This window comes from Astatotilapia calliptera, chromosome 10, assembly GCF_964374335.1.
Source record: "Astatotilapia calliptera chromosome 10, fAstCal68.1, whole genome shotgun sequence".
Classification (NCBI taxonomy): Eukaryota; Metazoa; Chordata; class Actinopteri; order Cichliformes; family Cichlidae; genus Astatotilapia; species Astatotilapia calliptera.
The window spans coordinates 34436977-34449559 of record NC_137431.1 but is presented as its reverse complement, the minus strand read 5'-3'; the positions used below and the strand labels follow the sequence as shown (position 1 = coordinate 34449559).

General features: G+C 45.4%; 2 protein-coding genes across 6 annotated transcripts in view; both read right to left on the bottom strand.

Moving 5' to 3' along the window:
* Positions 1 to 1782: 1782 nt before the first annotated feature.
* Positions 1783 to 4160, bottom strand: LOC113031043 (forkhead box protein I3-A-like). The gene is made up of 2 exons (XM_026182899.2): positions 2720 to 4160; positions 1783 to 2570 (listed from the first exon to the last, which is right to left on the bottom strand). The coding sequence occupies exons 1-2, from the start codon at positions 3240 to 3242 to the stop codon at positions 1921 to 1923; spliced, it is 1173 nt and encodes a 390-aa protein (XP_026038684.1). The 5' UTR covers positions 3243 to 4160; the 3' UTR covers positions 1783 to 1920.
* Positions 4161 to 8793: 4633 nt separating this feature from the next.
* Positions 8794 to 12583, bottom strand: part of lcp2a (lymphocyte cytosolic protein 2a) — a 12852-nt gene continuing 9062 nt past the window's right edge. For 4 of the 5 annotated variants that reach the window (XM_080307644.1, XM_026182890.2, XM_026182886.2 and 1 more), the window contains exons 13-21: positions 12549 to 12583; positions 12393 to 12411; positions 12077 to 12092; positions 11889 to 11964; positions 11728 to 11759; positions 11147 to 11205; positions 10655 to 10729; positions 10364 to 10513; positions 8794 to 9414 (exon numbers count right to left, since the gene is read on the bottom strand). The exon at positions 12549 to 12583 is cut by the window's right edge and continues 61 nt beyond it. In XM_080307644.1, coding sequence (XP_080163770.1) covers positions 9265 to 9414; positions 10364 to 10513; positions 10655 to 10729; positions 11147 to 11205; positions 11728 to 11759; positions 11889 to 11964; positions 12077 to 12092; positions 12393 to 12411; positions 12549 to 12583 — 612 coding nt within the window. In that variant the 3' untranslated portion in view covers positions 8794 to 9264. The remainder of the gene's footprint in view (positions 9415 to 10363; positions 10514 to 10654; positions 10730 to 11146; positions 11206 to 11727; positions 11760 to 11888; positions 11965 to 12076; positions 12093 to 12392; positions 12412 to 12548) is intronic. The other variant, XM_026182887.2, reaches the window with a different exon arrangement.

The following is a 12583-nucleotide window of genomic DNA, read 5'->3' as shown; positions in this document are numbered from 1 at the left end:
AAAGCTCCCCACAGGAGTTTCCGCACCGGAAGTAGCATATGCTAACGTGCACATGGTCTATCAGAGAACAGATGGGTTTGGCTGTTGGAGGGGTGCTTTACGGAGACCTACAGAAACCCCTAATGCTAACACAGACTCCCAAACAGTGTTGCCAAGTTAGTGACTTTGTTGCTTTATTTAGCGAGTTTTCAGACCGTTCCAAAGTGCTCACAGGTAGTCCTCCCTCAGCAGTTGTCAGAGCAGGTGATATTCATCCCTACGTGTACAAACTGCAAATGAATCGCGCATGAGCGAAGCCGCTGTCCCCCCAACTGTAACGCATGGTGGGAGCAGCGGTTCATGTACATTTTTCTTTGTCAAAAATAAATCAGTGCACTAAAATACATCATTCCCATCACTGCAAACTTAGAAATCGGATGTCCTCGCAAAGCCTCAAGTCCCTCTTGTACATCCGATTTCAAATGAAGCTTTCTGGTAAGGCTTGCTATGTCCAGTCTGATTGTTAATGGTTAAAAATGTTCTTCTTTTAATGTTACATTTTATGGATCACAAGGTTTAAAACTTAAACACACACACGGAAAGTAACTCCACCAGAGTGCCTATTTCGGGTCACTTTTGTGGTGTTCACAGTCCCAAGTCCAGATAAAAGCGCAGGGTTGGAATTGTGACATTAAAAAAAACAATAATTGCTAAAAGAAATTTAATTTGTGGTTTTAAATATATTCTAAATGCTTTTAGGGTGTTTTTTACTCACTTTATGTCTCTTCCACAATGTTATATCTCTCTCATCTACAGTGTCTGTTACAATTACAGAGCCATGAGCAATTATGCAAATTAGGCAATGTCGTCATTTAGCGACTTTTAGGACAGCCAATAGCAATTTTCCTTACTGAGGAGTTGGCAACACTGCTCCCAAACAGAAACGTATAAAAACTCCAAAGACCCCAAAAGAACCACAGACCTCCAAAGACTCGTCTTAATCTTACTGGACGACTTTTGCTCAAGAACTGTGTGATTTTAAACAGCTGCTGATAAAGAACAGACAGACCTTTAAGCTAAAACTACATAAAGATGCTAACGTCTTATACACTCATAGAAAGAGGCCATCTTTACAGCTAAAACTAGCTAACATAATCATTTAAATATGCTAACTGCACAGCTAACATAACCATTAACTAAAGTTATAAAAAGGGGCTAGTTACACTGCTATGCTACACTGCTAATGTTATAGAGACATTCTAATTGAAAACCTGTAAGCTAAATGCTAATTTCATTGCTAAAGTTATGCAAAGACAGCTGCTCACACGCTAAAACTAAAGAACTAGCTCAGCAGCTAAAGTTACCCAGAGATGCTAATCAGCTTCATATAAATTCAATGTTAGCTACACAAAAACACCAGAAGCTAAAATAAAGCGTCGCTATTCATTTCCCCCTTTTAATTTGTATGAATAGCAAACATCTACTGTACTTCAATGAAGTTTAGCTATTCAGTATTGTTTTAAAAAAAACCTGCAGCAAAACTCATGCTAAAGCTAAACTTAGCTGCTTTTGTTCTTATAATTTAAATATAACCTGTAATAAGTTATAATTTAATGCAGTGTAAAAGTTTAATTATGGTTATTTTTATTTTAAGAGATAAAAATTTTAAGATACTGATTAAATCTCATTTACTTAAGTCTTTTCTTCTCTTTACTTTTTGGTTTTAAAAGTGACTTTTTACAAATTCTGTTTTTGTGCAGTTAAACGTTTCATTGACATGTTTGGAGACATTGAACAAAAACATTGTTTTAAACTTAAATGGTTTTTTAATTCCAAACACCAACATTCACTCATATTTACACGTTTTCTCACTTATCCTAAAGTTGTGAAAGTATAAAAAAGATAAAAAGAAACTTTTCAGGGCGGACAGGCTAGTCTGTTTCAGTGCTGGAGGACCAGCGAGTCGAGGGGCAGAGAGTCACTGAAGTCCCCGGAGAACAGAGGCTGGCTCTGGGCCTGCAGCTGCTGCAGCTGCTGCGTCTCCTGGAGCTCCACGTGAGGACAGGACGGCGTCTGCAGCTCAGTGTAGAGTGACGGGGAGCCAGTCTGAGGGTCAGGGAGCGGGCAGAAGTTAAAAGGACTGGCCTGGGAGGACGAGAAGAGAGGAGGCGGCGAGGTGTAGAAGGATGGAGAGGAGCAGCTGGTGTCCCACTGCGGCACCACGGCACCGGGCGAATAAGAAGACGTGTACCCCTGAGACGACGGGAAGGCCTGCTCTGGTAACTTCATGTAAGGTGCAGAGGAGGGAGGAAGAGGAGGAATGAGGAAGAGGGAGTCCTGGAGGTGGCAGAGGAAGCTGCTGAGGTTGGACGCAGCGTCTGAGAGAGGAGGAGGCTCCGTGCTGTAACTGCTGCTGCTGTGCACACTGGGAATTTTTGGGCTGGGCTCTGAGGAGGACGGTGATGATGAAGAGGAGGAAGATTTCTTCTCATTGGTCTCACAGTCGTTCTTCCTCTTCCTCTTGCGGCGGAAGTTTCCGTTGTCAAACATTTTCTCACAGTTCGGGTCCAGAGTCCAGTAGTTCCCTTTACCTGCAGGGAGGAAGAGGAGGAGGAAGGTTAATCAAACTTTTCAGACAAAACCTGGATGAAGAAACTGAGTTTACACTGGAAACAAAGCACAAAACATCTTCCTGTCTCTGACGAATCAGAGCCTCAGAGCTCAGGTGTGCTCGCCTCACCTGGATCGCGCTCGTCCCGGGGAACTTTCTGGAAGCAGTCGTTGAGCGACAGGTTGTGGCGGATGGAGTTCTGCCAGCCGGCCTTGCTGCGGCCGTAGAAGGGGAAGTTGTCCGAGACGTACTGGTAGATCTGGCTGAGGGTCAGCCGCTGCTCTGGAGCGCTCTTTATTGCCATGGCGATGAGGGCCGAGTAAGAGTATGGCGGGCGGACCAAGCTCAGCATCTCGTCCTGGGAGAACCAGGGCATGCTCCTCTGGAGCCCGTAGAGATGAGGGTGGAAATCCCTGAAGGGTGGGGGCAGCCCCGGTGCACATCCTGCGGCGAAGCTCTGGTCCAGGCTGGAGGCGAAGCTGCAGCTGTGGGCCGGCTGGAGCCACGCCGATGGGCTGGACGCAGGTGGAGACAGAGGGCCGTACAGGCTGAAGTCGGACGGGTCGAGGCCCAGAGATGGGAGCTCCTGCTGGGGCAGCAAACGTCTGCAGACGGGGGGGGACGGGCCACGCTCCGGCACAAAGGACGCCATGCTGCTGCTTCTTCCAGTCTGCCTGCACCTGTCTGCTCCATACACCTGCTGCTCACCTGAGACACTTATACCCTGCTGCCCCGCCCCCTGTACGAGCCGATTGGCTGCTGGGGCATGAGCGCGAGGAGTGGGCTGATTTGAATAAGAACAGGTTGACTTGTTGCCCTGGGGCAGATCAGGAGGATCGAATGCAGACGCCAGCTCGACCCTGCAGAGGGGAACAGACGCAGCTCTGATCTCACAGCTTCATCGCAGCTGCGTCGCTGCTTTCTTCAGCTGCATTTGAGACATTTTAAACTCTGAAAATTCAAATATGTTCATGGTTTCAGTTCTTAATTCTGAGTCTTTTTCTTGTTGAATGTCTGTTTGCTGTTGTTCACAGCTGGCCCTGTGAGGCTGTGGATGAGGGTTAAAGCTCACTCAGCTTCTGCAAACACTGAAACACTGATATTTGTTTATTGGTGTGTTTACGGTGATTTCCTGTGACCGTGACTTTCCCACTCGATGAACTTTGTAAGCCATAAAATGCTGAAAGCGTTGTCGTGTTCCTAAAGAGCGTGTCTGTGACCCCTGCCCGTTCACCTCCTCACAGACCCTGAGTCGTTTCTGCAGCTGCTGTTTGAGGCGTCGCCCGAGCCCTTTGTTCTGCAGACGTCCCCCGACACGCTGACAGTCAGCATGTCTGCAGGCCCGATCAAAATAACTCACATTCTCATGTAAATGCTTCAGCGCGCCTCCCAACGAGGGCTCGTTTTCACTGTGGCTCTAACTGCTCAGCTGATCTGTGGCAGACGCCCCGACGATCGTCTGTCAGCAGACACGAGCTCGGGTCTGAGGCTTCAGTCCAGCAGCTCCATCACAAAGTCCTGAGTGATGGAGCAACACGGAGGTCATGATCCTGATGCTGCAAAGCTGCCACACACAACTTTCTACTTTACTCAGTTACTTTACAGCCTGAAGGAGTTTGTTCAGAGTGAGCAGATGCATGAGGACGGAGCTAAGCCCATGTTTGTGTAATAACTGTCCTCATGGCTGTCATGTGACTGCGCTGTCATGTGACCATCCTCCTGTCAGAGCCTGCAGTTCCTCCGACGTCCAGCAGAGGCAGCAGAGTTCAAATAAAGCTGTTTACAGCCTGATGCACCAACTGGTTTCTGTCCGGTTGTTCAGTCTGACGTCACTAGCTGTGTCTGGGTCTAAACTCCGCTGCAGGTCCATATATCAAACGATCACTGTGGCATTACTGAGAGTTGAAAACTGTCTAAAGTCTTTCATCTAAAATGATCAGCGTTCTGCTCTACCAGGTGTAACAATTGAGTTTAACATCCAGGCATCCATGAAAACGGAATTTATGACATTTAACGGAGTTAGAAGTTAGCAGGGAGTTAGCTCGCTAGCTTCTATCTAAATACAATATAGCATGTCCTGACTGCAGGGTTTTGGAAACAAATTCAAACGTACAGCTCTGCTATCACTTCCAACATAAATGAAGACAGAAAACTAAACAGCAGTGACGTTTGTAGGGTTACTGAAGTTGGGCTAGCTGGTATATAATGATGTGCTACGTGACCGCTAGCGACACAGCTATGTTAGCTAACATAGCTAACATAGCTGTGTCGCTAGCGGTCACGTAGCACATATAAACAAGCTAACTTTTTTTCCACTCGATAAAAGTTAATGTGAGTGTTCTCGGTGGTCAGGAACAAATGTAATCGCATGGCAGGATGCTGTAAAAGGACCAAACTTCAGCCAGGAGAACAACTGAGATAATCCATCCACAATACAAGGTTAGTCATTCATATACTGCTGCATGGGCTGGGCTGTAGTTACATCCTAAGGTTTTAGAAACGAAGCTTAAATAAATGATTAGCGGTAATAAAAGCCGAGGGAGGTCAACAGTGATCACTGACTGTTTTAGGAGCTTTTTGAGATTAAATAGAAGAAAATACAAAACATTAAACATGTTAACAACACAAAAGCCATATTAAACGCAGACTACTTTAGACCCGGAAGTAGGATTCGTCACGTCATCACTTAACGACCGGATAACAACTGTGTTCCATAACTCACCTGTATTAGGGTTCATGTTTGCATTATTAGGGGCGTGGCCTCTCTGACTGACAGGTGGATGGTGACACAGTGTACCCCCCACCCCCACTGAGTCGTGTGCAGGACACGATCACTCCGTCAGCGTGGTGGAGGAGCTCAGCACCATGAGGAAGATCCTCCGATGAAAGGCTCGTGGAAGCTGAGACAGCGAGAAGAGAAAACATGACTTACGGCGCAAAGACCAGAAAGAAAAAGGAGGCAGCAGAAAGTTTCTAGATGGTGGAGCTGGTGTAGAAGCTGCTGTGGACTGTGGGTGCAGTGGGAGCTGCAGGGCTCGAGACTAATGTTTTCCCACAGTTGCACTTTTTCTCTTTGGTGCTCCCAAATTTTTCAACCGCATCACTGAACACTTCAGCTTTACATGTAGACTTTTTTAAACTGCTGTCCATACAGACAACATTGATGAATGATTAACAATCTGTCAACACAAAGTTCATTATTTGGAGCTCATTTCTACACGTTACCGTATTTTTAGGGCACCGGATTATAAAAATAGTCAAACTTTACGCCATTGATTCATTCATGCTGAACTCTCTCACAGCTGCTCTGTTCTCATGCGGGACGGGACGAGGTGCGACCTCTCACAACGAACGTAATATGGTCAACACCTTGGAGACGCTTACTGCTGCTGTGAAGGCTCAAAGCAACACCATTGAGCGTATGAGGGGAAACATCAGAGAGAGGCCTGCTCAGAATGAGACCCTTGAGCGACAGTTGGAAAACATCGCGGAACGGATCACTGCAGTTGTGAGGTCTCAGAATCAAAAGACTAACAACACCACGGAACAGAAGTTTGATACCATCATGGGGAGGCTCGCGACTCTCCAACGGGAGATCGAGAGACCAGCCTCGGAGTGCTAGAATTCGAGCTGCTCACAAAGGAGAAATCAACAATATTCAACATTTGGACACCACGGCTCCAGCTGCAGGCCCAAGGCTGGAGCCCACCAAAACAACTCCCTGATAACGACTGTGTGATGACTATTCTTCCCGCCCCATGAAGGACACCTGGATTGGCTGGAGGACTGTTTACTTAGCCTGATAGGCCGAAGGACACTGTCTCAGCTAAACTATGGACACGCACACACACACACTTACACTGATAAGCACTCACTCATCCCCCTCCCTTTCCAACGCCTTCGATGCTTGTGCCCTACCGGGGATGATAGCAGTCAACTGGACCAGCACAGATGCTGCAGGACCGGATGCGCTGTCTACACCGGCTCTCTCTTACCCTTTACCCGCCCCCGTTGCTTGTCTCGTGTTTCTATGGTGTATTGATAGTCATGTGCTTTTTGTGCTGAGGTGTTTTTTCTGTTATCAAACTGTTCTCCCACCCGGAGTTCAGTCTGAGTGGAGTTTTTTTTTTCTCCTCCTCTTACCTCATGTAGTGTATTTTCGTTGTTTTTTCCTATCAGCCTACCTTCTGACATGTCTGCCCAATGTGATGTTTGTGTAAAGTTGGTCAGAAGGTTCCTTTGTGAGTGCGCATGCGCCATTAGCGTGCTGCCTGCTGTAACCCCTAATTTCCCTCGGGATGAATAAAGTATTCTGATTCTGATTCTGATTATGCTGCGCGACTGATAGAGTTTGAAGCTTCGTAACCATGTCTCTTAGCAGGAGCCAATTTGGGCTCCTTATGCACGCACAGTACAGTAATATTATGTTGAAGCACGGTACGTATCACTCCGCGAGGGTCCTGACTACAGTAGCTGTAACGCTCCATCGAGCATTGCGGGTTCGTAGCTTAGCAAAGTCGTGCTAAACATTTTAACTGCTTTGAGCGCCGTGTAGCACATCAAATCAGTTCGAGGTCAGTAAACACAACCAGAATTCATACATAGGGCGCACTTTTGAGGAAATGAAAGGATTTTAATTGCACCTTATAGTCCAAAAAACACGTTACTGAAAAGGTTCTTGTGCTTAAAGTGTTTCACTGAGCTGAAATTTAAACTTAAAATATCTCAAGACATATGAAATAAAAAGAAAGTCTAAATTAAAAATGCCTCAAAGGCTTCAAACTGAACATCTCAAAGGCTGTATCCCAATTCAGGGTCTGCAGCCTCAACGATCCTCATGGGCCGCGTACTTAAAGACTGCTAAGGCCGGAAGTGCGAGGCTTGTGAAATGGGACGCTCTAGCCTCCGTCACGCTGCCCAGGTTGCCTAGCAACCATGATACTAACAGCTGGAAACGTGTCATACAGCTGTGTTTGACAGAGATGAAGGAGACAATCTTGTGTTCATTTGTTTGTTTCTACATGAGCTTTGATCATTCTGTGATTAAGCTCAGCTATTGAACGGCGAATATTTTGAAGTAAAGGTTTTAAAACCAAGTTAGTACAAACGTCACTAACGTCACATGACTTTGCCGACATGTGGCCAACAGGAATGTTTAATGTTCTTCGTTATTAAACATTTGCACATCAATAAGTGACAAAATATTCAGTACTTAAAGTTTACTCTTCGGGCGCCCCTCATCCGCCGTTTTTTTCCCAATATTCTGGGATATGTTGGGCCACGAAGTCTACACCACCACGTCCTTAAAATTCAGGGAAATGAAGGACGCATTTGAGGGCCGCATTTCGAGCAGCCTTTGAATTGGGACAGCCTTCGTCTGTCGCAGTTACGTAATTAAAATGCAGCCTTTCAGGCTGCAGACCCTGGATTGGGATACAGCCAATATCTGAACATCTTACCTTGGGCAATAGAGAGGTCCCGCCCCTGACTATCTCTGATTGGTTTAGACCACGATATGGGCATGATGTGTGTGTCGGCTCAGTTTGGGCCAATAAATCATTCTAATGATTACCTGCAGTGTGTTCATTGGCTTATAACCTGTCAGACCCGCCCCTCCTCGTACTCTCTGCGTCTGAACACACTCTTCACACAGCTTTGATACTGTGTGTGTGTCGTTAATTTAAAAATAATGATTTACATGAACAGACGACTGAGTATGTTTTCTCTTCCTCCATTTCTGCTGCACCGTCCTGCGCCGCGCTCTGCTGCGCCGCGGGTCCAGGTCCTGCGACGACGTCACGTTTGAGCTGCGAACACAGAGCTGCTCTTCTGCACCGGGGTCTGCAGACCAGCACGCAGTGCACAGAGGGAGCTCAGATCGTCTCAGGCTGGTGTGTCATCATGATGCAGCCCACACATCTGCAGCAGCTGTGATGATGTCTTGATGATGTCATGTCTAAATAGAGCAAAGCCCTGATGAATGTTTCCTGCAGCGTGTTGAGTCTGAATCATGAAGAATTAAAGCAGCTCTGAAGAAGAGGCCAGACGTTTGTACAGTCGCCCCCTGCTGGACATTACAAAGAATGCAGGTTTAAGGCACGTCAGCATTGGCTGCTTCCGTCTTTTACCATCAGGTGATACAGAAGGCGGAAAAATATAAAGATGAAGGTTTTTGTGCTTTGTTAAAGAAATCCAGACACGAATGACATCACATGATGGTTTTATTGAGGACAGCTGGGACAGACAGGTGAACAGTGAAGCACAGGTTACGTGGAGGTGAGGACGTACAGGAAACTCTGACAGAAACAGTCGGCTTAGTTTGAAAGTATTTTAAGTGAACGCTGTAGATTTGGCCCAGCGTCATCGAGTGTTGACAGAAATCCCAAAGACAAGCTAAAACTTTTAAGAACTCTTCTTAAGATTCAAAGGGACATTTTTTTGTCACAAACCCGTAAAAACTGAGGAACACAAAAAGGCAAACAAACAACTGAAGCAACATGTGCAAAAATCCAACATTTTCCTCTGGCGCCACACAGCACGCCTTCCTGGAAACAGGAAGACGTTTAGCACAGCCGCTAGTGGCGTTTGAACATTCATCGTAAATCTAACCGTTTCCCTCTGCTGCAAAATTCAGCCGTGCCGCTTCGATCCAAGTTTGATCCGGTTCAGTCCGGTCAGGACCAGTTCTGGCCACCCATGTAGTATCCTGCCGGGTCTGAGAGCATGCACTGGTTCTGCTGGCTGGCGCTCCGGTTTTTGGCATCGATGAGCAGCAGAGGAGACTGGGAATAATGGCTGATGATGTCACTGACTGACGGGAAGGACTGGACATACAAGACACAGTTAGATTACACCTCCCCCTACAGGTCAAACACAGTTATTACAGGTGAACGCTGAAGGTGGAACTTTACTGATGTTGTTAGGTAACCTTGGTATTCGCTCTGACATCACAGCATTTATATCAACAACCCCTCAAATTGTACTGGACGAGTTATGAAGGCCAACAAAAGTCTGGATGCTTCTCAGTGTTTACAAGAAACACAGCAACTGGACCTGGAGTCACTGGATACGGTCACTTTCAGGTTCCCTGATCTTTATTACATTTTCAGGTTAACACGTCTCTGTGCACTTATATTGTCACATACACAATCACACAGAGAACAACATGTAGTGACTTGTGTCCGAGCATTGTGTGTCTCTGCCCGTAGGTGCTGCTGCTAGCTACTCTTAGCTACTGTTAGCACATGTAAGCTTCGCCACAGTTTAAGCTTTAGTGTAATGTTAGCTGCCGTGATGTTAGCTTGTAACGTTATGATGTTGTTTAGTCGTCTCTTGTCAGCTGTCCAGAGACGGAGGGTCGCATGTCTACACTGTGATAACAGACAAGATTGATTTGTCATGTCAGAAGCCTAAGTTCAGGTGAGGAGGAGGAGGGTGGTCCTGGAGGAGGCTGATGAAGATGATGAGACAGAAAAGGAAACTATAAAAAAGTTGAAACAGATGCAGTCACACAGTTTATCTGATGCTTGTATCTGTTGTGATGGGACAAAAAGTAGTGATGATTTCACGTATGTAGTGATTGGACGTGATCAAAACTCCTTGTCAGGTCCAATATGGCGGACAGCTCTTGAGTGAGCTGCACATGACATCATGTGGAAAACCTCTGTAGCTGATTAAAGTGCCCTGAACACTGAAATCTGCTGCAAACGTGAATAAGAAAGCCTGAAGTAAACAGACATGTTGGCTGTATGACTGAAGAATCCAGGATTTTACCTCCTGGACTTTGAGTCCGGTTCCCAGCACGAACTGCTGGTTCTGCTGCCTGATCTGGATGTTGTAGACTTTGTCCTGGTAGTAGACCATCAGGGTGAAGGGCTGGTTCGCCTGCTGCCGGGTGCTGTCCCTCACCAGGTACGCCCCATCCTAGATGAGACACAGGATTTAAAATGTTTAGACCACAGTGTTAGCATGCTGGGTATGTGACTGCTGCTCCACTGAGTCCTGATAAACAAGTTTGAAGCCTGAATAACAGAAACTTTTATTATGACGCTCTGTTCCTGGTACCTTGCGGACTCGTTTCAGACATCCTTCAGCCTGACCTCGGGTCACTTTACCCACATACCAGCGAGGGTCCAGCTCCTGCACACAGACACGCACAGTAATAAACCCTCTGATGACGAGCTCTGTGTGTGTTTCAGCAAAGACAAAGGAAACAGCACCACCTGCTGTTCACACTGAAGAACATCACCCAGAACAATGTTGTAATTATTATTATTGTTGTTGTTGTCGTTAAAAGTACATATATTAAATCAAATACAAACAAAAACATCTGTGCCGTTTCCTGTATTTTAAATTAAAAACTGTCTGATAGAAACCGTCATTTCTTGATGAAGCTTTTATTGTGAAACACTTCCTCTGTGTGCAGTACTGACCGTGGGTCAGTAACTCATGCTGCTCCTCTTTAAAAGGTTCTGATCAGTATGGACCTCATAATGTTTATGTGACCCACGGTGCCCACGTGTCACAAAGACAAGCGCGTGTGTATTTTAGTGTTACCTGTGTGTATCCTGCTGCAGATGGAGGAGGACGAACTGACTGTCTGCCCGACGGCATCGCTGCAACACCACAAAAACACACAATCACACTACCATCACTTTACATTCATTTATCATGTCTATGTGCAAAGACAATAAAGGGCTATTCTACTCTATTCTATTCTATGTCCTGAGGACTCAACCAAACCACGGCCCAAACCAACCCACAGCTAACCTCACATGACCTTTTCACCCACTGTGTGTTTCAACTGTGACTCTGATGGAGCCATAGTCAAATATTTTATTTAAAAGAGCAGTCGCCCCCTGCTGGACATCAGTGCAGTTCCATGTTGATTTAACTTTTAAGAAATCATTTTGTATAAATTTGTGCTGTTATTCATAAATCTGTTTATTCTAATGTATGAATCATTAAAGCTGTTTCATCTCTGGTCTGCTGGACAAACTGAGCACGCTCACAGAGGCATTTTAAACCTTTTCACTGGTTTCAAATCGATTTCTGGAGTTTTATTGTGAAAGGACAGATGTATTTACACTCTGAGAAAAAGTGTATTTCACAAAATGTCAAACGAATTTTCTTCTTACGAGGTTGCAGTTTGTGTGGCAGCGATCCAGTCCTGTTAAAAACAATAAAAATAAGTTTACCATGAAATATTCTCTATTTTTCACTTAAAATTAAACTTGTAAAGGTTTGTGTTTTTGTAAACCACCACAAACAGAAATCTTATGGTCTAACGGTCACTCACATTTTGTCTCCAGTGGGAGGGCCCGGGGGTCCGGGCCGGGGAGGCTTGCTAAGGGGGAAAGTGTTGCTGTTTGACACTGAAGGGGAAAAACGGCGAGAACAGATTTAAACACACACGTTTTAAACAAGTAACAAAGTTTAATGTTTTTTATTTAGGAAGTAAATCTGGAAAAAATGAATAAACCTCACCTTCGTCTGGCAGCTGCTGAGGAAAAAAAGAAAAACACAAGAATTTAACTTTTATTTCCCAATGTTACAAACCTCAGACGAGGACATGAATACAAACATATGTCTTCATCTAACTCAGAGAAACACGATTTAAAATGTTCATTTGTTTAACCAGAGATATTAAACCTGGTGACAGTAAATAAATAAACTATATTTACGTCTGTGTGTGTGTGTGTGTGTGTGTGTGTGTCTGTGTGTGTGTGTGTGTGTGTGTGTGTCTGTGTGTGTGTGTGTGTGTGTGTGTGTGTGTGTGTGTGTGTGTGTGTGTGTGTCGTACCGGTCTCCTCTCCGTCCTGCTGAAACAAACAAACCAAACGTGACTATTTTTCAAACATCGTCCTTCAGCTGTTAAATAAAAATATTTTGCTACAAATAAACGTTGAATTAAATAAACTGTAAACATCAAAGTGAATCGTTTATCTTCAGGTGATACCTGCTGGGTGAGAGGTGGGCGGAGGAGTTGCTCCT

Bases quoted from the DNA above. Each gene is read 5' to 3' on its own strand.
- LOC113031043 (XM_026182899.2), bottom strand. From the start codon at position 3,242: ATGGCGTCCTTTGTGCCGGAGCGTGGCCCGTCCCCCCCCGTCTGCAGA. The intron at 2,571-2,719 runs GTGAGGCGAGCA...TCCTCCCTGCAG, and splicing joins CCGGGACGAGCGCGATCCAG to GTAAAGGGAACTACTGGACT.